Raw genomic sequence first — 25,110 nt, 5'->3', positions numbered from 1 at the left:
TCTTCAAGATTGTTTTGGATATTTGAGGTCCCTTGAAATTCCATATGAATTTTGAGATCAACTTGTCAATTTCTACAAAGAAGCCAGCCAGGATTCCGACAGAGGTTGAGTTAAATCTGTAGATCTATTTGAAGAGTGTTGCCATCCTAACAATGTTAGTTTTCTGGCCCATGAATATGGGGTGTCTTTCCATTAATTTAGGTATTCTTTAATTTTATTGGAGAATGTTTTGTAGTTCTCAGTGTGCAAGCCTTATAGTTCTTTTGTTAAATTCATTCCTAGGTTTAAGTTTATTCCTGCTTATGATGGTGGTATTTTCTTAATTCCATTTTCAGATTGTTCATTGCCAGTGTGTGGACATACAATGGACTTTTCTGTATTGATCCTGAAATCTGTCTCATTGCTGAAGTTGTTTATTAATTATAATATTACAGGACTTTTGACAGAACATACTAAAGTGATTCTGAATTTCATATGGAAGGGATAGCTAGCTGAGAGTAAGGCAGCTTCCTAAATCCATGTCTCCAGTAGCCCCCAAAACAACTCAAAACCATGAGAAAAAAAATAAACCTACAGAAATACTATGTCCTCATGTAACTAGCAAAAATTTAATGCTTTTTGGATATTAAATACTAAAATTAGTACAGTCTTTATAAATCACTGTGACAAAATAGAAATCCCAGGAAAAATATATTTTATTGTTTATAAAAGTGCAAAGGCAATTCAGTGAGGGGAAGGATTTTTTTTTTTTTTTGGTTATTTATTTATTTGGATATTTATTTCATTATTAGATTGCTTTTTAGTTATCCCTATAGAAAAAATAAATACATCAGCCTTTATCTCTCAACAAACACAAAGATTAACTCAAAATGGATTGCAGAGCTAAACGTTAAAGCTAAAACTATAAAATGTCTAGACAAAGACATTAGAAAAATCTTTGCTACTTTAGCTTAAGCAATGGTTCCTTAGATGGACACAAGAAGCAAGAATCACAAAAGAAAAACATTTAGAAATCAAACTTCATAAACATTAAACATTCTTGCCCTTTGAATAAAGCCACTAAGGAAATAAACATTTTTCACAGTTCATACATTGTGAAAAAATATCCACAATTAATTTTTTCAACAGAGAGTTTTGCGAGAATATATAGAGAATTCTTCCAAATACAAAATAAGACATCAAGTAATCCACTTAAAAATGGGCAAGCATTTGGAGCATATGCTTCACAGAAAAAGATACACAAATGGTCAATAAGCACATAAAATTTTTCCCAATATCATTAGTCAACTGGGAAATGCAACTTAAAACAACAACCAGATGCTGATGACATCACACACCAACAAAAATGGCTAAAATGAAAAAGACTGACAATACTATTGGTGAGAATGCAAAGTAATAGCTCAGAACTTTCACTCCAGGTATTTACCAAAGAAGAAAGGACATGTCCTTTCCACAGAAAGACTTCTGCACAAATATCCATAGTAGATTCACTCACAGTAGCCAAAAGCCTGGAAACAACCCAGATGTCCATCAACAGTTGAATGAATAGGTGAAATGTGGTCTATCCTTACAATGGAATACTACTCACGAATAAAAAGGACTAACTACTGACACATACAGCAATATGAATGAATCTCCAGAACATTACGTTAAGTGCAATATGCTGCACGTAAAAATGTACTCACCGTTTGATTTTATCTATATGAAATGAAAGAAAAGACTAATTTAATCTATAGTAATAGAAGGCAGTTCAGAGGGTGTTTGGGGGTGGGCAAGGGAGCTGGCTGGACTGGGAGGGGGCACAGAAGAACTTCCTTGGTTGGATAGAAATGTTTTATATCTGATTGCAGTGGTGGTTATATCGATGCATATATTTGTCAAAACCCATCCAACTATACCCCAAACGGGTGGGTTTTCATGTAAATTATACCTTGTAGTTTTGATTTAAGCATTTATTACATTCTTCACCTCAAGTTCTGATGACTAGTTGCTGGAAGTGATGACAAGTGCTACTCCAGTACTGACTGTTAACTTTATCAGCCCTACCAGTGACAGATTTCCAGCATAGGGAAATCTAGACATCCCAAGATAGCTGGACAATAATATAAATGAGAGGAAGAGGGGTTTTCAGATCTCTTCAAGTCAGTGGAACATTTAGGCTCCACAATGTCACCCTGGAGTGACACTCTGTTACATGACCTTATCAAACTTAATAAGACCAGATATCTTTCTTTTACTTTCATCATCAATTCATAATTAATCAAAATATGGCTATTAATAATGCATGCTAATAATATGAAGAACGTTTTCTCCATGTTTTGTTTTTTATATTTTATATTCTTATTCTTTCAACAGATCCAGGAATCCCTCAGAATATGAGTTGTTCTAACTTCAGTGCACGTAAAGGATGGGTTACCTGGGGACCACCGGCAAATTTTTTTCATACGTTCACTCTTTGTTATCCGAATGCTTCAGGTAACTTTTATAGAATTTAATTCCATATCAGTAAAGATAAATCAAAAATTGGAAAGCACTCCACATATGGATGGAGCTAGTGAGCCACGGAGCTCTCTACACAGCAACCGCGACGGGCATCCCGTACGCCTTGGTTTTAGAACTACCTCCACTCACTACAGGCTCCCCAGCTTCTGAAATGACTAAATCTCAGAATATCCCCAATACTCATTTCTCGTTCTTGATCTTCTTAGTTCTAATCGTTACACTCCAAAGCTTAGAGAAAGAAAATCTCTGGAAGATAATACTCATATCTGTCTTCCAAAAATTATGTAAGGGAGCTGCACTAGTTTGAACTCATCATTCTGGACTACAAACAACTTCCAAAGCGTGCCCCAGCTGATATACACAAAAAATTGGGTGAATAACAATGAACATATGCTCATTTAGCCACAGAGTTTGATGGCAGGTGGAATCTTGGAACATAGTTCTAGTTAGCATTAACTAACTTCTGCAGAACTTCTGCAGAAATAAAGACAGCCCAAAAAATGTGCTATGACTAGTTCAACCATTGGCCTAGTCCCTCCAAACGAGACACTATTTAAGAGAACAGACATCTCCTGGACGACGTGAAGTATCTAAAATACTTGTAGAAAACAGTGGGGACCGTGGACCACCTCAGAACAGACTCAGCACATGGAATAGCCCACTTGTCAATCCTTTACCTGTAGCTTAAAGTAGTATTGAGTTGGACATCTCACAGAATTCCACCTCTTTGTTTGGTGGGTAGGAACCAGACATAAATTTTCAAATTTCGAAAAGTAGAAAGCCACTTATCTCCAGTGTGTTATTTTATATTTTGATAACATATTGTTTTTGCTTGTTGTTTGAATCTTAATAATCAAACTAAAGCAAAGTTCAATACACATGTAGTTTTCAAATTAGCATAAGAGGACTCAAATTCTATGGAGAAGAAATACAGGCAATGTATTTGAGGTTATGGTAATTTGAAAAGTTATGTCTACGAGAAAGGAAAAATGGAACTTACGGGAAGATGAAAAATGGAAATTACAGGAAGACAATCTGTAATCTGTCAGATTAAAGGAGTACAGTCTGCCTCACTGGACACCTCTCCTACAAACTTTCTTTGCTTGGTTTCTGTGTGAGCACATTGTTTGGTTTTCTTTTCTCTTTTCTGAAATTTCTTCTCACTATCCCCTTCTGTATTCCTTGCTTTCTATATTCTCTCTCTACTATGGAGTATTTTGTATGCCAGAATATATGGTGGAAATTTATGGAGCAATATTTATTGCTTCTTTGTATTCTATACCATTTTAAAAACCTGTATTTGAATAATTAGGCTTAGAAGGACGTAATGTGTTAGTTATTGCAGTCAGACGAGTTTTTGTTTGTTATTTTTGCAATGAGTACAGCTCCTTCTTATTCAGTGCTACCCAAATTTATGACTCTCCAAATATAACACTTGAACAGAGTGGGTGGGGAGGGAAGGGGCAGGTAGGCAACATCTGGCTCTGTGTGCCCTTCTCTCCAAAACTTGGTTGGTAACTAACTGAACCCAGTCTCCACTGTGGCTCATGCACTGACTCTGCTCAAAGGGCCCTTTGGAAACAGGTCATCCCCAGTCCTCTGTCTCTCGTTGCCATCATCCTCCACTGCTGGGAAGGGGAGCGTGCTCTGTCTTGTCTTCTGGTTCATCGCGAGCACAGGTCCTGAGATCCTCTTCTGTATTATCTAAGTCAAAGAGAGATGATCGGAGTATAGCATTGTTAGAACAGTTCTTTTAACTACTCTCATTATTTCAAATAAAACCACTATTAAAAATCCACAGGAAGAAAGTCAGTGAACTCTTATGGCAATTTATATTACTTTTAATTAGGTATTAAATTCCTTTTGTTATTTCCTCATTGAATCATTGCAGCGACTCTGAAAGCTGTAGACTAAAAGAGGTAGAAAAATGTAACTGACATTTATTTAGTTTCCTCTGCTTGTGGGGTGTTTTAATAGTATTTTAAGATTTTGTTAAACGTTTCAACAATGACTCTGAGAGAAGAGAGGCATGGATATGTTCAGAGTTCATACAGTGCCCTGAGGATCACAGAACTTAAAATCAATGCTCAAATTCAACAGCTTGGACTGTGCTTTTTTCGCTACTGTAAGTTCATGTTTGAGCATGAGACACCTTGTACATCTGCAGTATTATGTATTAACTTAAAGTGCCAAGTGACAATGAAGTTTCCTCAGTAGTAGGGAAGAGACCCTGAGTCATTGTTGCATTCAAAGGACTATTTCTCAAAAGTTATTGAAACCAGTGTGCACCCTTCCACATCGCAGCGATGTTATTGGAAATGATTTTGTTTATTGCCTTTTTGCTTAAACAACATAAGAGAAAAATTACCTCTTATTTTGGGAGGTGGCAGTGCAAAACCCTTAGGGGATCAAACCCTTTGGGGTTTATACTACTTGGCATGGTGTTCAGGAAGATACTTTAGAGCAGTTTAAACTGGGAAGTTGTTAATGGATTTCCTGAGGTATTTGCTAAAAAGCAAAGAGGTGACAAGTGACGAAACCAGTATCTATCTAGCCATTTCCAGTGCAACAGGCATGACTTGAAACTAGACGTGTCTCTGTTGCCCTAAGGAAAACCAAATTTCATCCCTAAGTCTAATAAAGTCTTTACCTGTGCCATTCGACTAGTGCTTCTGACCTCAGGGTCCTAAGGAAAGGTATCCCACATGGAGGCAGAGAGGCTCATGTAAAATATGTTGACCTTTCCACCAAAGCTTGAAACCCTTGGCAACTGGAAATGAACATTCCAAACCATCTTTCTAAGCACTGAACACTTTGATTCCCCAAACAGCAATGTCTTTTGGAAAAAAAATGTGTTGTTCAAAATTAAATCAACAACTTGATTTTGTCAAGCTGGCTAAGATGAAAGCATCACAGAACAACATAAATGAAACTTATTTTGATGCAGAATGGTTGTGAGATTACATCTACAATCATACAAAATTAGGTCACCGAATGGAAGCCAGATGGACCTTGAGAACGACATCTTGACATTTGGATTGTAGCTGAGTTAGAAGATGATCCTTGTCCCGACAGCCAGACACCATATAAGGAGTTATGGGTCAGGGGGTGCCACCTGCCCCTCTCTAGAACTCACACCTTTCCTGTCCTCAAAGACAGTTCTCACTAGGGACAGCGTGGCTGAGCTTGCAGGCATAAATCAACTAACTCAGCTTCAGGGATTTCTGAGAAAATAGACACTTAACCAGGCTAGAACAGACACTTTATCTCACTTACTGTTTAGCATCCCATGGTGAGGTAGAGATATTACTATAATCTCCATGTCATGGATAAGTAACTGAGACAAGAAATTAGCACGTGCTAAATCTTCCCTTACACTGTTTCTGCAAGTCCATTGGCATGTCCACCTAGACCAGAGAATTAAAGTGTCCAAGAGGAGGGAAAAGCTTGGCCCCATTGCAGACCCTTGTCCCCCTCTTCTACCCCAGACAATATGCAAGGCGGTGAAGGTTAAAGCATGGCCTCTGGGACCTCAGTGTCCGGGTTTCATCCTGACTCTGTTCGTTTTCTGTGAGATCATAAACAAATTGCTAATGTCTCTGTGGCTCAGTTTTCTCATCTGTAAAATCGGATGACATCAAGAGTGCCAACCTAAAGGGTTGTGGTGACGGTGAATTAATTCACATAGAACACTTCAAGACATGCTTGGAACACAGCATAGTCTGTTCATTGTTTTTATCACTACTGGTATTATTATTGTTATCACAGTAACATGCTTCCTCTCTAACCTTCTTTTAACCTGTCTTTCTTGGTGGCACTTGGCTACTCAAAAATAGTCAGTGGCTAGTGATTTTTCAACTTAACAAGTGCTAACTCATCTGCGTAAGCAAGGTCCCACCTCCCATGTTCCTACCCAGCCAGAGTCTGCTATCCTAGTCGGGCTCGTGCCTAAACAAAAAATGCTCCTTCTTTCCTTTGTAAAATTTTCTCTCCTCCCTTACACCTACTGAGCCTCACTCATCTTTCAATGAAGAGCTCAGATTCTACTGCCAGCGTGAAGCTTTCCTTCACTGTTTCAGCTCCCATGAACTACTGTAGTGCTCAGACAAATAGGGCAGAGGATACCTAGTTACTGGTGATCAAATGGGTTTTGTATCTGACGTCTATAACAGTGGCTCATACCAAAGGTCAAAGTTTGGAGGTTAAGTGTAAGAAAAAGGGTTGCCAAAGTATTGGAAAAACGACTTTCATAATATCCACCATGAGCTGTGTTTTCTCAGAAAGAAAAGAGACCATATAGGTAAACAATATGCCTGAACTTATTAAATATGTTTTGTACCAAATTAATTATATGAAACCATCATTTTTGAATATTTGAGTTTATAGTAATCACATTTGTTCAATGCATTTGCTGATAATTGTATGTATTTCTGAGCACCAAGGATGTTTTCATTTCTCAGTCACTCAGTTTGGAGTCGGCTTGGAATGATTTACTGTAGAGACTAAATTAAATATGTGCTAATCCTAAATTGTGATGACTTACTAAAAGTTTCCATTTTTTCCCCTGAGAGAGAAGATGCCACACTCTGAATAAAACTACAAACACAATCCATTTGGAATATTTGAAACCTTTTACAAGGTATGAGATAACATTACATGCCTCTGTCAATGGAAGAGTGGAACGTAATGGAACTGATGTGAAATGTGTAGTTGAAACGAAAGCAACGTGTAAGTTATAAGCTTTAATGCTTTTTTCTATGAACAGCAAAGTCTAAACCGTTAAAACAGCATGTCCACCTTTATGCTTCATTTGAGAAACATACTGACCCGGCACATTTGTTAACATCTAGGGTTTATAATAATTTAAAACACAACAATTTAAAAACCCTCATCCTGGGTTTTCTCTGTATCCTTCAGGTATAATCATAGAATTGTAAGAATGAAGCCTGAGGGCATATGAACAGGTACAATTTATAAGATTTCAGGCAATTAAGTATCTAACCAACTTAGATAAAAATCTAACCAACTTAGATGAAAAAAATCTATTGTTTTCTTTATTCTCTAGAAATGTCGACTGCCATCAGAACGCCTCACTCACAAAGCATTCACTGCTTGCGTGACCTCATGAAACAATATTTTGTCAGCATTTTCTTCTACGTTACAATGAACTACATACTATTTTATTTTATGTCACATTTTACATTCATTTGGCTCTTGCTCCCCCATGGGATGGCTCCATAGATGCCAGGTCCAAGCTAGATCTGTCTCTGGGGTGAATGTAAACTCCATGAGGTCAGGGCAGAAGAAATACCCCCTGTGTAAGGCAACAGCTATGGCTCCAGAGACCCTACCTGGCACCAGGCTCACAAAGAAAAATTGTCCTCTTCAGGGCCGTACGTAAAATACTCTTAATGTCATTTAAGTCCTAGTTTCAAAAGTCCAGGTCCTCAAGTGTTATGCTTTTGTTATTTTCCTGAATGTCTGTGCTATCACAGAAACAAAGATGATTCATTGCTGCTGAAGAATCCAGCCAGGTATCACCAGGGTCATGTAAGCATTTCCAAAAGGAGGACCTGGACTGTTTGTAGGCCTTCGGGGATTCCCCTTCCTGCCCCTCCACTCCTTTCTTCTCTATTTTCTATTTCTACACACTTTCTTTGGGGGAATTGCAAAAAATCTCATGGTTTCAAGTACAACTTACATGCTAATATTCATCGAATGAATGTATAATTTATTTTCAGATGTTTTGTTATAGCTTTTTATGTATGTTCTATCCTAACTTCCCCATCTGTAACACCCAAATAAGCACTTAAAACATTTTATACTGTACACATATATTGTCCAGTAATTTAAATACGCATTTACCAGATGATTAAAAATAACAAATATTTCTTCATTTTGATAGGTCCAAGCGAGGTCACGGACTTAAATGTTTCAAGGAGGACAGATAATAGTATGGCTGTGAGCTGTAAGCCTCCTAAAGACTTTAATGGCCCCAAGACAGGGCAGTACCATTTGAAAGTCAGTATTGGAAATAACTCGGCTGAAAGAGAATTAAAACAAAAAGAGTGCAGATTCTTGGTAGAAGGTCTTCAATATTCAACACAATATACATTTCAGGTAAGATTACAATTTCCATAATCATACGTTACTGATATACATTATAGTGATTATTCTGCAGTATTTAAGTAATACTAACACCAGTGCTCACTCAAGCTTGAGAAGCTCTGATGTCTAATGGAATCACACTTTAAAAGTGTAAAAGTTTGACTCCAAACTTTTCATCTCTAGTACATAATACAGTTGTTTACAACACATATTTTGTTGGATTATTTTTGACCTTTAACATGATTTACTTATAGCTAAATTATTGCTCCCGTGTCAAGAAGCACAACATTTTACGCACAGTAGATTATTCCTTTGCCACATCTTTTATTCATCTGGGCTATTTACCTTTACTAATGTGACTTTTAAAAAATTTTTAATTTTTAATTTTTTATTTATTTTATTTTTGGCTGCGTTGGGTCTTCGTTGCTGTGTGCGGGCTTTCTCTAGTTGTGGCGAGCGGGGGCTACTCTTCGCTGCGGTGCGCGGGCCTCTCATTGTGGTGGCTTCTCTTGTTGTGGAGCACGGGCTCTGGGCACGTGGGCTTCAGTAGTCGTGGCACACGGGCTCAGTAGTTGTGGTGCACGGGCCTAGCTGCTCCGTGGCATGTGGGATCTTCCCAGACCAGGGCTCGAACCCGTGTCCCCTGCACCGGCAGGTGGACTCTTGCCCACTGCGCCACCAGGGAAGCCCACTAATGTGACTTTTTAAATTACAAACATTTTTTACAGGTACATTGAGATTAGAAAATAGCAGAAATAAATGTAAGGAAATAGCAGTGTACACAGAGAGTTAAAAAGCTCACCCATAAGCTCGCTGTCTACTGGTCATATTTTGTGTGTATGCTTCTAAAATGGGAAAACTCAGTCTATTCCTCCTGCTGTAGGGAAAAACCTCAGTTCATTCCATCTCCTGTGTGTTTCTTCCCTATAAGAAACACAGGGAAGCATTTCCAAAGAAAACCGGACACCTGAAACACTTCACTTCTGACACTTCTGGTCACCAAATGTGTGAAGTTTTTTCCCCCGCATCAAGCAAGTATCTGTGACACCAGCTGGGTGTCCATTCAATTTCGACACCATCTACCCAGAGGTAGCGTCAGATTCCACAGGTGAGGGGCTCAGTCCCACGAGATTGGTCCCACCCTACGTCAGAAGGCAATGACAAGTAAGAGGTCCCCACCACTTTGTAGCTCGATTTGGCTACAAATCAGGGGTTCCCATGACCCACTTCCTCGGGTTTGATTAATTTACTAAAGCAGCTCACAGGACTCAGGCAAACACTTACATCATTTACCAGTTTATTAAAGGTTGTGAGAAAGGATATAGGCGAACAGCCAGATGAAGAGCTACGTAGGGTGAGGTCTGGGAGGGTCCCAAGTGCAGGACCCTCTGTCCCCGTGGAGTTGGGAGTGTGTCACCCTCTTGGCGTGAGTGTGGTCCCCAGCCTGGAAGTTCTCTGACCCCAATACTTCTGGGATTTTATGGAGGCTTCATCACATAGGCATGATAAATCCTTAACTCCATTTTCAGCCCTTCTCCCTTCTCAGGAGAATGGGGGAGGGGAGGGGCTGAAACTTCCGAGACTAATCATGGCTTGGTCTTTCCGGTGACCAGCCCTCGTGTGGGAGCCATCCAGAAACCCACCCAGAATCACCTCAGTAGAGTAAAAGACTGTCGCCCTGGAAGTTACACGGTTTTCTGCAGCTCTGTGTCAGGAATCAGGGTCAAAGACCAAAGACAACAATGTTCCTAGCGCTCCTATCAGTTAGGAGACACCAGGGTTTCGGGAGCTCTGTGCCAGGAACTAGAGCGAGAGACAGACGTAGATTTTCCATGATCTCACAAATTCCGTAATATGAGCACACCGTTTGATAAACCGCATGTTTCATAAGTCACTGTATCGCGAACGTTTTTCCATGTTAAATATTCCGCTACTAGCTTTTCATGTTTGCATAACATTCTGTCTAACTATATCACTTTATCACATTCTACTAACTATACCTGTTTTGACAACAGTCAGCAAACACTCTTCCTGGGAAATAACAACATCTTTGAATATGTCTTTATCATTTCTGTCTGAATAAATTCCCGGAAATGAATGTATTGGGTCAAAAGCAATTTACATGTATTTTGAGATTTTTTATGATACTTTTTCTTTTCCCTGTGGAAGTTACCAAATTGCCTTTCCCATGGCAGTGTGTGAAATAACTGCTCTGGAGAATCTCGCCAACACGCGCATCCCTTTTTCCTTTGATATTCAGTGGGTGGAACACGGTATTGGCATCTCTTTTTGTTTTTATGGGTTTTCTTTACTTACTGTTGAGGAGAAATATCGTTTTTGTTATTCGTCTTGTAGTAACATCCTTCCTGCTCCTTTGTCTAGTTTTCTTTGGGAATGCTTCTCGGCTATTAATAATATTAAACTCTTTGTCCTATGACTTGCAAATTTGTTTTCAGTGTATAGTTTGCCTTTTAATTCTCTTTATAGCACTTTAACTCATACACAATTCCACCTTTTATTTTTATTCAGTCAGATCTCGCACTTTTATTTCTGGTTTAATGGGAATTTCCACAGTTGACTGTTTAATGCCATGTTGCCAATCTGCTTCACATTCCTCTCACTTAAAGAAGTGTTTAGGTATACATAAGCTTTCTTGTTTTGTTTTTGTTTTTAACCAGAAACGTAGGTTGGACTTTATCAAATGTTTTTTATGGTACTATGTTGGGTCTGCCATGGTTGTGATGCTATGGTGTGATTTGTGTATATGCTGAATTATAGTGATAGGTTTTCTAATGTTGAAGCAGTGTCACATTCCAAGAAAAAAACCCTGCTCTGTCATTGTGTATTATTCCTTTAAAGTATTATTGAGCTCAACAGCTTAATATTTTGTTAAGCCTTTATGAATAGACATTCATAAATGAGGTCATTTAATAAGTGGGTAAAGGCGACGCTGGCATAGGTGGGGACACACATCATTCTTTTCACATTTTTGTATGAAGGTTATGCTAACCTGATAAAACAGGTTGGAGACATTTTCCTGTTCTTCTGTGTTTTATAACTTTAAATAATACAGGAATTATTCGTTCACCAAAAAATGTGTTTTAGTCCCTTTAACACAGAAGGATTCTTTGAGAATCATTTACGTTATCTTTCCATATTACTGTTCTTTTCAGGTATGTTACCCTTTTTGAGTGAGTGTGCCACTTATATTTTCCCAAAGAAGTGTCGGAATAAAAGAAATACTTTGTTATTACCTATCATTGTACATTTCACTTCCCCTCCCTCAGTGCCCAGGAAGCTCCAGGCACACTGGCTTCCTTTTCTTTTCTCCAAACACTCAGGTTTTACTCTCTTTTAGGCACTTTACTCAACATTCCTCTCTTTCTAGAATTTTCTTCTCCCATTTGTCAATCATGATAAGCTATTCTGGAAAAATATAGGTAAACACCGTATTAAATTGCAATCTCAAAATTCAAATTAGGAGACAATTTTTCAGTTATCCTTTCTCTTCCTCACGCTTCAAAAGGCTGCCTCTTGTTTTCTTCACTGCAGTTCCCATAACTTGTTTTTATGTTTATTTCAGAATCCACTGCTACATTTATACCTTCATGAGGGAGCAATCATTTTAGCTTTATTCATCACTGTGATCTCTGGTTAATAAATTAATACAGTTGTTTTTATAATTGTTAATGTATTACTTTCTTTTATTGTAGGTTTATTTTGATATTCTGCTAGTTTGGGCGTTGAAAGTGATTTTTGACCATTTATTTCTTTCTCCTTTTCTTTTTTATTAAGTAAAAAAGAAATAAAGCTACGGATTGTTCTTTGGTAAAATTTTGACTCTATCCCATGTCTAATTACTTATTACTAATTTCTCAATGACTGACATAAAATTTAATGAGTGGATTTTTAAAGTAGATTGTTCTTATTATTGATAATTTCTAAAGTGTATATAATTGTAATTTGGAAGAATTTTTAATTTATCTTTTTTTTTTTTAAAGAGACTTTTCTACATTTCTGGTTCCTGAATTTTTTATTGCAATTAATTATTAGTTTAAAAGGATAATTGGCCTTTACAATTTCTGCCCTTTGGAATCTACAGTATTTTTTACAGCTCAGTGTGTGATAAATATTTATGAATACTCTGTGAGTAATAAGGATATTATATACCCTCCATGGGGTAAAAGCTTAGATATATATTTTCCAGATTTATTATTAATCTCTTCTATTAGTACTATTCAGATCTATTTTTGCTTCAGCTGTTTTTTTGCTGAAGATTCTTAAGGCTTTCTTGCTCCATGAAGTTTCCCTTGTATATCTAAATTGTTTTGCTTTATTGTGTTCAATATTTTGAACTACTTATGTCTATACTGTAGAGTTTACCCTGTATCATCAATCTTTATCGTTTTAACCCTTGTGAACTAAATATCACTTGAATATAAATACTGTGATTCTTACATTATATTGGTTCCACTTAGCCTTAAAAACCTTTTTGTACATTTTATGTATAACTCTTCTAAATAGTATACAGCAGAATTTCCTTTTTAAAGAAATGTGAAGATGTTAGCCTATTAATAGGGAATCAACTTTAAATGATGAACATTTTGATGTGTTGGATTTTATTCCTTCATTTTCACTTATTCTTGCTGATTATAACTATTAGTATTATTATTATTGCTAAATGGGCTACGATTTCTTTATATCTTTTTCACTGGTAAATATTTTCTTTAAAACATTTTGATAATAAAGTATTGACATAATCTTGAAGTTTCAACTTTAAAGTTAACCAGTATATTTTTTATGAAAATAAACAACTATGTATGACAAATATGTATGTGTTATATTGTGATTCATAAATTTACACTAGAAAACTATTTTCTCTTTTATTGCTGAAATTCAGGTCTATTATAACAATGGGATGTATTCTGGTCATCCAAAAATTGTTTCACAATCAACATCTTGTAAGTCATCACTTAGCTATTTATTATATTTATATTAAATATATAGTAGCACTTAGCTTTATTATTTTACATTCCTACTCATGTTTAATTATTAAATGTTTATATTATATATTTTCCATAAACATTATATTTTAAGTTGGTGTGTGCAAACAGATGTACAGGTGAACACCAGATTAAAATATAATATCTTAAATTCAAATTAAGAGATTAAATTATTAAAAGAGTTCATAAAATAATTCATAAAGGATTTATCTGCACAGACTAATATTATGATTATGCTTACGGCATTTCTTCATGTTAGTAACAAGCATGTTTGTTTTGTGTATGTGTTAGAAATTGTCACCTTATTTTATTCTGTCCCTCAAGCATTTGCTTACCAGAAGCAGGCGTTACATACAAATCTGTGCTGATTTACCCGACTGAGCTAGGATACACATTCCCTAAAAACAGTATGGCTTTTTAATGTTTTGTCGCTAATATTTTAAAATATTTTAATCAAAATAAAGGTCATTCTAGAAAAAAATCACTGAAATGAAGACAGCCAGCCGTGTGTCCCCTTCCCCCACCGGTTGTTCAGCTCTCCAAAATGACCACTTTTCACCATTTCTGTTTTCAATTCTCCTTATAGTTTCCTCCATATATAAAAGCGATATTGTCTGCTGCTCTTTCTAGAGTTTTAATATTGCTTATTGATCTGAGCCTGTGGAGGAAGAAGATTTAGTACACTGCTTTAAGTCTTCTCTACTTGTTAGCTTTGTAAATTACATTAAATTAAATTCAAAGCTCCCGGTGCAGTGTTCCGAAGCACAGGCTGTTTCTGATGTCACCTTGCCACTTCTCCGTCTTTGTCGACTACCCGCACCTGCCCAATCACTAATGCTTCATTGTCCCAAGTCTTTCCAAAGAGAGAAGATATAAAAACAGCTTATTTTCCAAACTGCTTTACTAAGTCCCATACAAAGTTTTAGTTCTTTCTGCTCAGATTTATAAAATAAAAGCTCCTAATGTGAAATGCCAAACAAATTCAGCCAAGTATCTTTGACTTTATTTCCATATACTTTTATAAGCCCTTACCATAACAACAGCTTCATTGAGTTTTTCTGATTATGTAAATAATTTATAGTGGCGGCATTTATTCTTGGGGTCATAGACTCCACTGGACATTTCATACTCCTATCTTAATAAGCCAGGCCTGGCACCATTTCCCTCAGAGAAACACAGAGTGGGAAACACAGCCAGCAAGGGGGTCTGGCCAAGAACATCCTGGTAGCATTGCCCACTGCAGTCCGGGGACTATGAACTCTTTGACCCTCTAGAGGCAACTGAGCTATAAGACTGAGGCCATATGTGTGGGAGCGACCCCGGCTTAGAAGCCCCATGTGTCTCTTATAATAGTTCCACAGGCATAGCTACCAGATGTGCCAATAGGGATGCGCCCAGTAACAAGATGTGCCAGGGGTTAGTGCATTCAGGGAAATCAAGGCCAGGGCTTCCCACCAGGACACCATCATTCATACATAACCCTCGTGTCCAGATGCCCTTTGGAAATCAGGGATTGTGTTTACATTAGCAATGTTGCCTGGTAACACAGCTACTATTCCATCTTTATCAGATTTCCACTTCAGTGGAGCTAGAGGGTTATCCCATGCTCCTTTTTTCCCATAAAGCAGAAAAAGTATTAACTCTTTGCTAACAATAGCATTTGCATAAGAGATAAATAATGTCGTCACATTTTAATACTGACATCTACTCCAGGGGAGGTCTTGGGTTTCGAATTGCAAAAGCACAGCTGCTAGAAATGTATTACTGAGTTTCTCTGGTATCACATTCCATCATCTGCATTTTGACAACATTCCCAATTGAACTCCTGGGGTCCTTTTCTTCTGGAACTCTCTGAGGGTACCATCATAAAATTTTCCTTTATCAGTTTCCCATTTTAGAATTGCTGTATTTGAATCTCATGTATTTTTTTTAAATTTTACTGGTTTATATCTTTTAGTGTAAGAAGAAAATATTTTAATTTTTGCAGGCATGAAAATATCTGTATTCTATTCTAACACAATCAATATTTTGCTCTGGCATAGATTCTAAGTTTAAAACTCTAGAATTTAAAGTATTCCAGTTTTGTTCCCCTGCATCCAGTATTACTTTCTCATACCGTCCTGCTTCTCACTCTTTTCGTATGTTCCCTCATTTTATTTTCTCTCTAGAACTTCTAGGCTTTCCTCTTTATTCTTGGTCTTACATGAGTCTTTTCCACTTATTTTCCTGGATGCTATTGGCCTTCGCGACCTGGAGACTTGTATCTCTGGGAAGTTTTCTTTGTTCCACTTTCTTTTTGCAGTCTTCTTGGAACTCGTCTTAGTCACATTTTGGAATCATTAGTTGATGTATTACTTTGGCATCTGCCTTTTGTGTTAAGGGTTTCCTTGAGAGTTCCGTTCTCATGGGCAGTCTGGTCATAGTTACAGTGACACAGGGGAGAAGGTGATTAGAAGTTCTGTGGTCCTTAAGGGGCCGTATTGACCGAGGAGATCCTCTGTGCTGTTACCGATTTATTTTCTCCGGCATCATTCATAATCTCCAGAAACGAGTCCACGACTAGTCCTTGTCGTAGGGTGGAGGGTGTGGGATGGTCCCTCAGGGGAGGGCACAGGGCCAGTGTCCAACCATTCCACATGCAGACACTTGCTTTTCCCGCTTCACTTCCATGCTGGGCCTCCTCCCTGCTCTACTCGGAGCCTGATTTTACCTCTAGACTCTTACCCCTTCCATTCAGTTTTTCCAAAGAGTAACCTTGTGTCTCCTCCCTGGTGTGTCTTTCAAGAGATGCCTGGTTTTTCTGTAAATAGACACTCGATTGTGCCATTTTGGTCTTTTGATTGGTTTCCACGTCCATGGGGCCTGGGAGCTTGAGGCCCAGGTGTTCTCGGGAAGGTGTGTATCCCTTGTCACCACGTGCTTCTCTGGTTGTGGCTTCCTCTCCTTTGTTTCCTACCTTCCAAAACTTGTCGAAATCTCTCAACCTCTGGCTCCCTGTCTTCCATCCTGTCTGCCATCATGGATCTTCGCTTCGGTCAGTGTTACAGGGGCTCCTAGAGAGAAGGGAGAAGAGCAGGTCTTAGGCCACGAGACGTATCTGAAGCCTTAGTTGTTCTATTATTAATACGTTTATGGAGGCACATCTGATGCTACGTCATGTTTCTATAGAACCAACAACCCTAATTAATTGCTATGGATTGCAATGCTCACTCAACACCATTTGGTGCGTTTTTTTGCAAAATGTCTAGTATGTGCTGCTGGCCTTCTCTTTCCCACTCAATAGATAGACATACATATAGACATAAATATAGATATAGATATAGACACACACACGACACGTATATAGGCATCCTCACAACACCTTTCTAAAGAAGATCAAATCATTCCCATTTTATAGATGAGAAAATTTAAACTCGGATAATTTAATCAGTTTAAGAGTCAAAGAGATGCCAGAGCCAGGATGCAGACTCAGCTCTGACATCTGACAATCTCCATCTGAAATTAATTTTCTATGTTCCTGTTTTTATGAATTTCCAGTTAGAGACATCTGGAGCATGAGACACGCTGTTTGGGCAGCCGTTGGCCTGGCTGAGTCACTCCATCTTTCTGGTTGTAGGAGAAATGTCTCATGCTCAGGAAGTCTTCCACAGACCATATAGAAAATAGGTTCCCCTTACTTTCTTACCACTCTATTTTTTTTCCTTTAAATATAAGGAAAATGTATAATTATTTTATTTACCTGTCTAGCCTTTGTATTCCCCCAAAGATAGGGAAAATTCCCTCAGAACTGGTACCTTTCTATGCCCTATTTTCTGTCATATCCCCAGAGACCGTCACAGTTTTAGGACACGTAGCATTTGCTCAGTCAGTATGGGATGAAGATGGGTACCAATCAATTAAGGCAACGATGGATGCTATAACAGGTAAACCAATCAATTAAGGCAACGATGGATGCTATAACAGATAAACCAATCAATTAAGGCAACGATGGATGCTATAACAGATAAACCAATCAATTAAGGCAACGATGGATGCTATAACAGATAAACCAATCAATTAAGGCAACGATGGATGCTATAACAGATAAACCAATCAATTAAGGCAACGATGGATGCTATAACAGATAAACCAATCAAGTAAGGCAACGATGGATGCTATAACAGATAAACCAATCAATTAAGGCAACGATGGATGCTATAACAGATAAACCAATCAATTAAGGCAACGATGGATGCTATAACAGATAAACCAATCAATTAAGGCAACGATGGATGCTATAACAGATAAACCCCTAAATCCCAGTGAAGTAACAGAATAGACATTTATTTCTTACTCCACACCAATTGGGGATGTTTGTGGGCAGGTAGAGGGTGGGGTTCTGCGCCACACACTCATTGGAAACTCCAGGCTGACACAGGGGCTGATCTCTCCCACACGTGGCTTCTGAATTTGTGATGACAACCACCATCCAGCCAGCAGTTTGGAGAAGAGAGGAGGTGAAGGGTCTCTCCAGAGGGGGTAAGCACCAGACCCAGAAGAGGCTTATATGCCTTCTACCCTTATCTCAGTTACCTGGACACACTTAACAGCAAGGAAAGCTGGTCCAGAAGGAAGAGAAAAGAGGTGTGCTTAAGAGGCAGCCAGTGTCAGCCACGGGCAGGAAGGAAGGAAGCCAGGGAGGGGAGGAGGTGGTTGCTTCAGCCACACTAAACTATACGGACTGTCTCCAGGCAAAATCACAGGGAGGTAATGCTTTGTATTAGTTTTCTCTTGCTGTTCAACAAATTACTGCACGCTCAGTGGCTTTACACCACACCCGTTCATTAGCTCACAATTCCGTAGGTCAGAATTCCGGCTCCATGTGACCAGGTCTTCCGCTCAAAGCTGAAATCTAGATGTTGGCCAGAATGAGTTTTTATCTGGAGAATATGCAGAAAAATGCTTCCGAGGTCATTCCAGGTCGACGGAGTCCTGTTTCTTGCTGTTGTGGGGCCGATGACCCGATTTCCTTGGGGGCTGCAGGCCAGGGCTTGCACTCAGCTCCCAGAGGCCCCTCACGTTCTTTCCACCTGGCTTCCTCCATCTTCAGGCCAGAGAAGTGTGTGGGATCCTGGCGCTTCAGATCTCTGACTTCTGCTTTTAAAGAACTCATGATTAGTTTGGGCTCACCCAGAACGATTTCCATATCTTCCAGTCCCAACGGACTCGATGCTTGAATTCTCTCTGCACAATCGCTTTGCAGCAGTACCTAGATTAGTATTTTCTGAGATAACCAGGACCTGGAAATCTTGGGCACCGTATCTTGGAATTCTGCTCACCATATAGTTCCTTCAAAACACCCAGTCTTCTCAGCCTACCCGTGCCTAAAACGTACCATTTCTGTATTGCCTTAGAAACATGATTGAAGAGGGTTGAATTTGTTTCCTTATTGAAAATAGTAAGAGCACTAAGGCTCTCCCTATCTTCGTGAACCATAGCCATGGTAGTGAACCCTGATGGACTGCCCCTTGGGTCCTCCACTCACTCTGTGCACAATGTCAATTCATAATCCATCATTATGGATTAACTATTAATCCATAATCCATAACCACTCTCTTGCAATTACTCTTGAATCCCTTGATCCTGTCAACCAAAACCCCTGATGTAACAGTTTTCTTCTTTCTCTCCTGCGTCCTGATTTCCCCTCTGTGCTGGATGGGTCTCATCAAGATGCAGTTGTTAAAAACCAACAAAATACAGCAACAATCACAATATTTCTTTTGACCCTATTTCCTCTTCGGCTGCCACCCTATTTCTTTACCCCCCGCGCCTCCCAACAGTAAAGCTCACTTCATCCTGTTTCACTTGTGAGTCCCTTTGCAGGTGCCATCTTCCTCCTCCAACCTTTGAATACTGGAGTGTCTCAGGACTCAGTCTTGGAATTTCTTTCCTCTCTATCCAATTTTAATTTCCTGGTGAATTAGTCAATCTCATAGCTTTAGGTAACAGCTCTGTGTTGAAGACTCTCAAATTAATGTCCAGTCCCAGCCCCTTTCTCGCGAGATTTATGGTAGGAGAGCCTCAGATCTGCATATCCAGTTTCCTACTTGGCGCCTCCACTTGGGCATCTAATTGTTCTTTCAGACTCTCAAATCCAAAACTGAGCTTCTGTTCCCCTCAGAAGGCTGCTCCGCCCACAGCCTTCCTTATCTCCATTCACTGTAGTGCTGGATGACTACTTCCCCTAACTCCAGAGCCATCAACCTCATCTGAACCACTGTCATATTTTGCCTGGGTTATGGCATTTTCAACAAGTGGTCGTAAGGATCTGTATAAGGCACATGTCAGAGTTTATTACTCCTCTACTCAAAATCATGCAAGTGCTACACATTTAACTCCAAAACCCGTGTAACCGGGAATTCCCTGGTGGTCCAGTGGTGAAGACTCTGTGCTATCACTGCAGCGGGCCTGGGTTCGAACCCTGGTTGGGGAACTAAGATCCTACAAGATACACAGTGAAGCAAAAAAACAAAACAAAACAAAACAAACAACAACAACACAACAATGTAACCTTAAAATGATTTACAAGGCCCTCCAACCTGACCCTCGCCCTCCGCCGACTCCTGGCCATATTCTCAAATGGCATCTCTGCTGCCCATCCCTCTCTCCCTCCACTTCAGCCTCTCCGGATTCTGGATTCTTGCTGCTCCTTGGACACGGGGCATGTTCCTGTCTCCAGGCTCTCTCACCTGTGCCTAGAACAAGCATCCGCCAGTACCTCCTTAGCTAACTCCTTACCTTCCCAGTCTTTATCATCTTCCAACCTACTTTACCATTCGCTTACTTATTGTGTATATTCTTAACTGTCTATCTTACATCCCAGAACATCAGTCCCATGAGGACAGGGGTCTTTGTCTGTTTTGTTCTCTGAGACATCTTAAGTACCTAAATCAGTGTTTGACACACACTAAAGACTCAAAATACTTTGTGTGAATTGTGAATAATTAGTACTGACTATGCTCCAGGCATGATGCTAAATGTTTACAGTGAATCAAACTCATTTAGCCTCATTTTAGGAATTAGGGATGGAGACACAAAGATAATAAGGATTTGGACCAAGGTCCCAACTAGGAAGTGGTGGAGCTAAGTCTGGCTCCCTAATGCCTCTGTGGTACTTTACTGTACTTTCACTGTAGACAAACAGTATGACCTACGTATTCAGGGCAAAGGATATTTCCAATACACTCTCTTTTCTCTGCCCTTCCTCCAAGAAAGGGTGTGATTTCACATTAAACCTTAGAGAAAATACATGTCAGGGTAAGTCTAATCCCAACTGTAGAATTAAATAATTTTGTCCCTTGGTTAACTGATTGTATACCTCAATGAGCAGGTTTATCTCTGTGGGGCAGAGACCTTTCTGATCCCCTTAAGAGGCTACCTACTTCTGCATATAAAGTTAAACTATAGGAGGTTCTCTCTGAGAATTGTAACTAGATTACCTCTTCGATCCCTTCAAAATGGAGTGACTGAAAGAAAGAGAATTAAATCTAAATGATAGTATCTCATAAAAGGACATTTTTTGATAGGAAGGAAAAGAATTGCTCCTCTATGCTCTATCGCTCTTAAAATATGAAATGTTTTATTGGTTCTGAACAACATAGGCAAGATTTACAAAATCAGGAATGTATTGTCTTTGATCTCATTCTAAAAATTGTGTTTTTTGAAAACTTCAAAAGAAATGAAAATGTTAAAATGTAAGGTGATTTTTTCAAAGAGTCCAGCAAAATATTTGACATAATAAGCTCTCTTTATGTGTTCTTTTTCATTTCTAGATAATTCTAATGCACTGATCATATTTCTGGTATTTCTGATTATTGTGACATCAATAGCCCTGCTTATTGTTCTCTATAAAATCTATGATCTGCAAAAGAAAAGATCCAGGTAAGAGTTGATTTTAAGATGAAAAAATAATAATAGTAGTAATAATGATGAAAACCCACCTATGAGGCCAGTTTGGAACCAATTAAGTGAAAAATATGAATTCAGAGATGACAGCACGAAGTCCAGGACATCACTGACCTTTTTTTTTTTTTTTTTTAAAGTTTTCTTTTTTTTTTTTTTTTTTTTAATTAATTAATTTATTTATTTATTTTTGGCTGTGTTGGGTCTTCGTTTCTGTGCGAGGGCTTTCTCTAGTTGTGGTGAGCGGGGGCCACTCTTCATCGCAGTGCACGGGCCTCTCACTGTCGTGGCCTCTCTTGTTGCGGGGCACAGGCTCCAGACGCGCAGGCTCAGTAGTTGTGGCTCACGGGCCTAGTTGCTCCGTGGCATGTGGGATCTTCCCAGACCAGGGCTCGAACCCGCGTCCCCTGCATTAGCAGGCAGATTCTCAACCACTGCGCCACCAGGGAAGCCCTGACCTTTTGATGAAAGACTTTCACATGGTCTTATTGTTTTATATTAAATATTAATATTTTCTACGTTCACTAATAATTGGACAGATTTCCTTTAATAATAACCAATGAAAAGAATGTGTCTTTTCTTTTAGTACAAAGTGGTCAGAGAGATCTAGAAATGACAAAGGAGAGAAGTATCTAGGGAAGGATATGCATTCCTCTGTCCAGGAACAACTACATTTTACGAAAACCAAGAGGTTCCAAATAAAATAATGTGGTCAGTTATCCGAGTTTGGCTGACCACCCGTGATTGGTTTCTTCCTCCCCACTTTTTCTCCCCCCCATCATCCCCTCCCATCCCCTGCCCTTTTCCTTTTTGTCTTCCCCACCTCCACTCCCTCCTTCCTTCAAGACATTCATTAAACATAAATTGATTGCCAACTGAATTCTATGTTTCTTAAGAGTATGCAAACTTACATTTCTTATTTTCACAGCAATTTAGATGAACAGCAGGAACTTGTTGAAAGGGGTAAGTATGCACATTTTTTCCTGGTGATTATCCCCCTCCCATTTGAATCTACTCATTTGAAATAAGAATTCAATATTTTAAAAAATCTAACCTGGTCTTCCTCTGTGGATACAATGATGAAACTTAAGTTATGTATTTATTCAACCAGCAAGGATCTATGCATTTCCCAGAGTATGCCAAATATTGTGCCAGCACTGAAAATACGTCAGTGACAAGCCACAGACTCTGCTTTTAAAGGTTTAGAATCTAACAGAGGAAGAGAGACATGTGGACAAATATGACAGATTTGATAGATACCATCGTCGTGGACTGTGTGTGGTTCTATAGAAAGATGGAAGATGGAAAACTTCTTGTGGAGAAGGCAGGAATCTGGGTGTTCTAAGATTGTGGGGAAACATTAGGCCAACAAATGAGGAAGGAGTAGATGGAAAGCCACACAAATGAGGAGTGCAAGTGTATTCACGTCCCTGCAAGGGTGGGACACTGGCTGTCCCCACTAAAGGCACATTGATGGACGTGACAAAAGATTGCAATTTGACTTAGGAAACGAAAACATATTCCATTTTTTCTCTCTTTTTAAAAACTTTTACACTACTTCTTTCATTTCTCTTTAAAAATGTGATTTTTGATCCATTTATAGGGCAAGAGATAAAAAAGTTGAAAATGTATTTATAATATAGGAAATGGTTTGTTTTTTTCATACTCAAGACAGGAAACATTTCAGAACTCCTCTATGTGGTTTTAATTTGTCTCGGAAGGGTTTCCCTCTGCCAGGGCAGGTCCCAAATCCATAAGCAGAAGCTTTGGGGCAGGCTCCTTGGAGCTCCCCAATAGGCTTTATTTTCCATTGCAGAGTCTTCCTGCCACTGGATTTTATATTCCGCTTGTTTGTTAATCTTCCTCCCTTGTCTAGAATGTGGGCTCTGGGACGGCAGGGAGGCTTTCCTTCCCCATTTAGTGCTTTATCCCCAGTACCTTGGTGGGCATGTGGATTCAATACGTGTCAATGAATAAATTAAAGTGGAAGATAAAGTGTCCCGAGGGTTAGTTTTTATAGGTGGGCTGAGGGATGGATGAAGATCACAAGAGTGACAGGCACCTAAGACAGGAGGGGGACCATTGCCAGGGGTCAAGGAGCATTTATCTCAAAGTTGACACTGATTGCTCCTTGGAGTGGTCAGAACTTACCCAAACTCCATAAAACCCCGAAGGTGGCCCTAGGTCAGAATGAATGAATGCCGGAAATCTCCAACCACCCAAAGAAGCAACCGTACATGGACAGTTTGATTGTTGTGTTTGGATAGAAAATTTCCACGGACAAAAAGATAAATGTACAACCCTAATGGACATCTTCTTTCTTCATCTAATAAATAGGGGAAATTAACATGAATACTGAAAAAATACTGTCAGATATACCTGGGATAGTAGGAGTTGTTTCAGTATTCATATACACTTACAGCTATTTACATTAATACGTATTTTGTTCTTTAGTAAGTTATTTCACAAGCCTAGCATATAATGAGTTTCTCTCTGGTGGCATAAAATATTAATACAATCTGTTCACAGTCAACTGTAGAGATTATCACATTAAGATGAGTCCTGGGTATAGAGTATTCATCATATTCTCTTATTTATATGTTTACAGTGTTTCACAAGTTAAAGTAGATACAATAAAAAGAAACAAATTACAATATAGATGAGTATTGTAATTGTCATAAAATGCTTTTAATCCAACAAAAAATGTAGATATCCTCACAGTGGTGATATTTGGTCTGGAATCTGTTCATAGATAGAAAATGAGGAAGGACATTCTATGTAGAGAGAACGGTGTGTGCAGAAACATGAGGACAAGAAAGTGTGTGATGCACTTGGAGAACATTCACGCCTAAGATGTAAAGCAAGTGTAGGAAACAGTGTGGTTGAGACGGGTCAGGAGAGATGATAAAAAGGCATCATATATCACATTAGACATTGAAACTTTAGCCTTTAGGCTATGGAGCACAAACAATAGTGTAAGATTTTTTTTCAACAAGCAGAGCTGCATGCTCGTATTTATATTTCAGGATGAATTTGTGGCAGTTTAAAAGATAAATCAGGGTGGGGACAGGCTGGAGTCAGGGAGAGGAGTAGGGAAGATGTCCTTATGTGGATGAGGAGGAGTCCTGAGCGTGACCACAGGTAGAAAGGATGGAAAGTACGTGGTGACCTGTTGGATATGGGGACAGAGGGAGAAATCGTGGGTCACCTGGAAGTTTCCATCTTGAATGGCTTTGTGAATGGTGGTCCTGTTTGCCAAGATTTGAGATGCTACAATAAAGGGAAAATTACTTTGAACATCTTGACTTTGAGGTCCCTATGGAATAACTGGATGGAAAATCTGAGAATAAGAGGGAAAGATTAATACAAAGGCCAGAAGGGGGCTGGAGCCCAAGATTTAGACGTCATAGGTTTACAGGTGAATCTTTATGTGTGAGTGAGATTTTCCAGGTGGAATGTGTGTGAGAAGGAAAGACACTAAGGACTGTATCCAAGGTATATATTTAACGAAATTTCCATGAACAAGGGAAAGAGAGACATTAACACTAGTCGTGAA

General features: G+C 38.9%; 1 protein-coding gene and 1 non-coding gene across 2 annotated transcripts in view; both read left to right on the top strand.

Moving 5' to 3' along the window:
• PTPRC (protein tyrosine phosphatase receptor type C) overlaps positions 1–25,110 on the top strand; it is a 121,379-nt gene that overhangs the window by 74,249 nt on the left and 22,020 nt on the right. The window contains exons 11-16 of the mRNA XM_061187231.1: positions 2,356–2,475; positions 7,072–7,230; positions 8,408–8,622; positions 13,511–13,571; positions 21,425–21,533; positions 22,483–22,517. Of these exons, the coding sequence (XP_061043214.1) occupies positions 2,356–2,475; positions 7,072–7,230; positions 8,408–8,622; positions 13,511–13,571; positions 21,425–21,533; positions 22,483–22,517 (699 nt within the window). The remainder of the gene's footprint in view (positions 1–2,355; positions 2,476–7,071; positions 7,231–8,407; positions 8,623–13,510; positions 13,572–21,424; positions 21,534–22,482; positions 22,518–25,110) is intronic.
• On the top strand, positions 20,013–20,085 carry TRNAD-AUC (transfer RNA aspartic acid (anticodon AUC)). Its single transcript has one exon. It is a non-coding gene; the product is annotated as a tRNA-Asp (tRNA).

This window comes from Eubalaena glacialis, chromosome 3, assembly GCF_028564815.1.
Source record: "Eubalaena glacialis isolate mEubGla1 chromosome 3, mEubGla1.1.hap2.+ XY, whole genome shotgun sequence".
Taxonomy (NCBI): domain Eukaryota; kingdom Metazoa; phylum Chordata; class Mammalia; order Artiodactyla; family Balaenidae; genus Eubalaena; species Eubalaena glacialis.
Note: the sequence above shows the minus strand (reverse complement) of the source record. Positions and strands in the feature narration are given on the sequence as shown.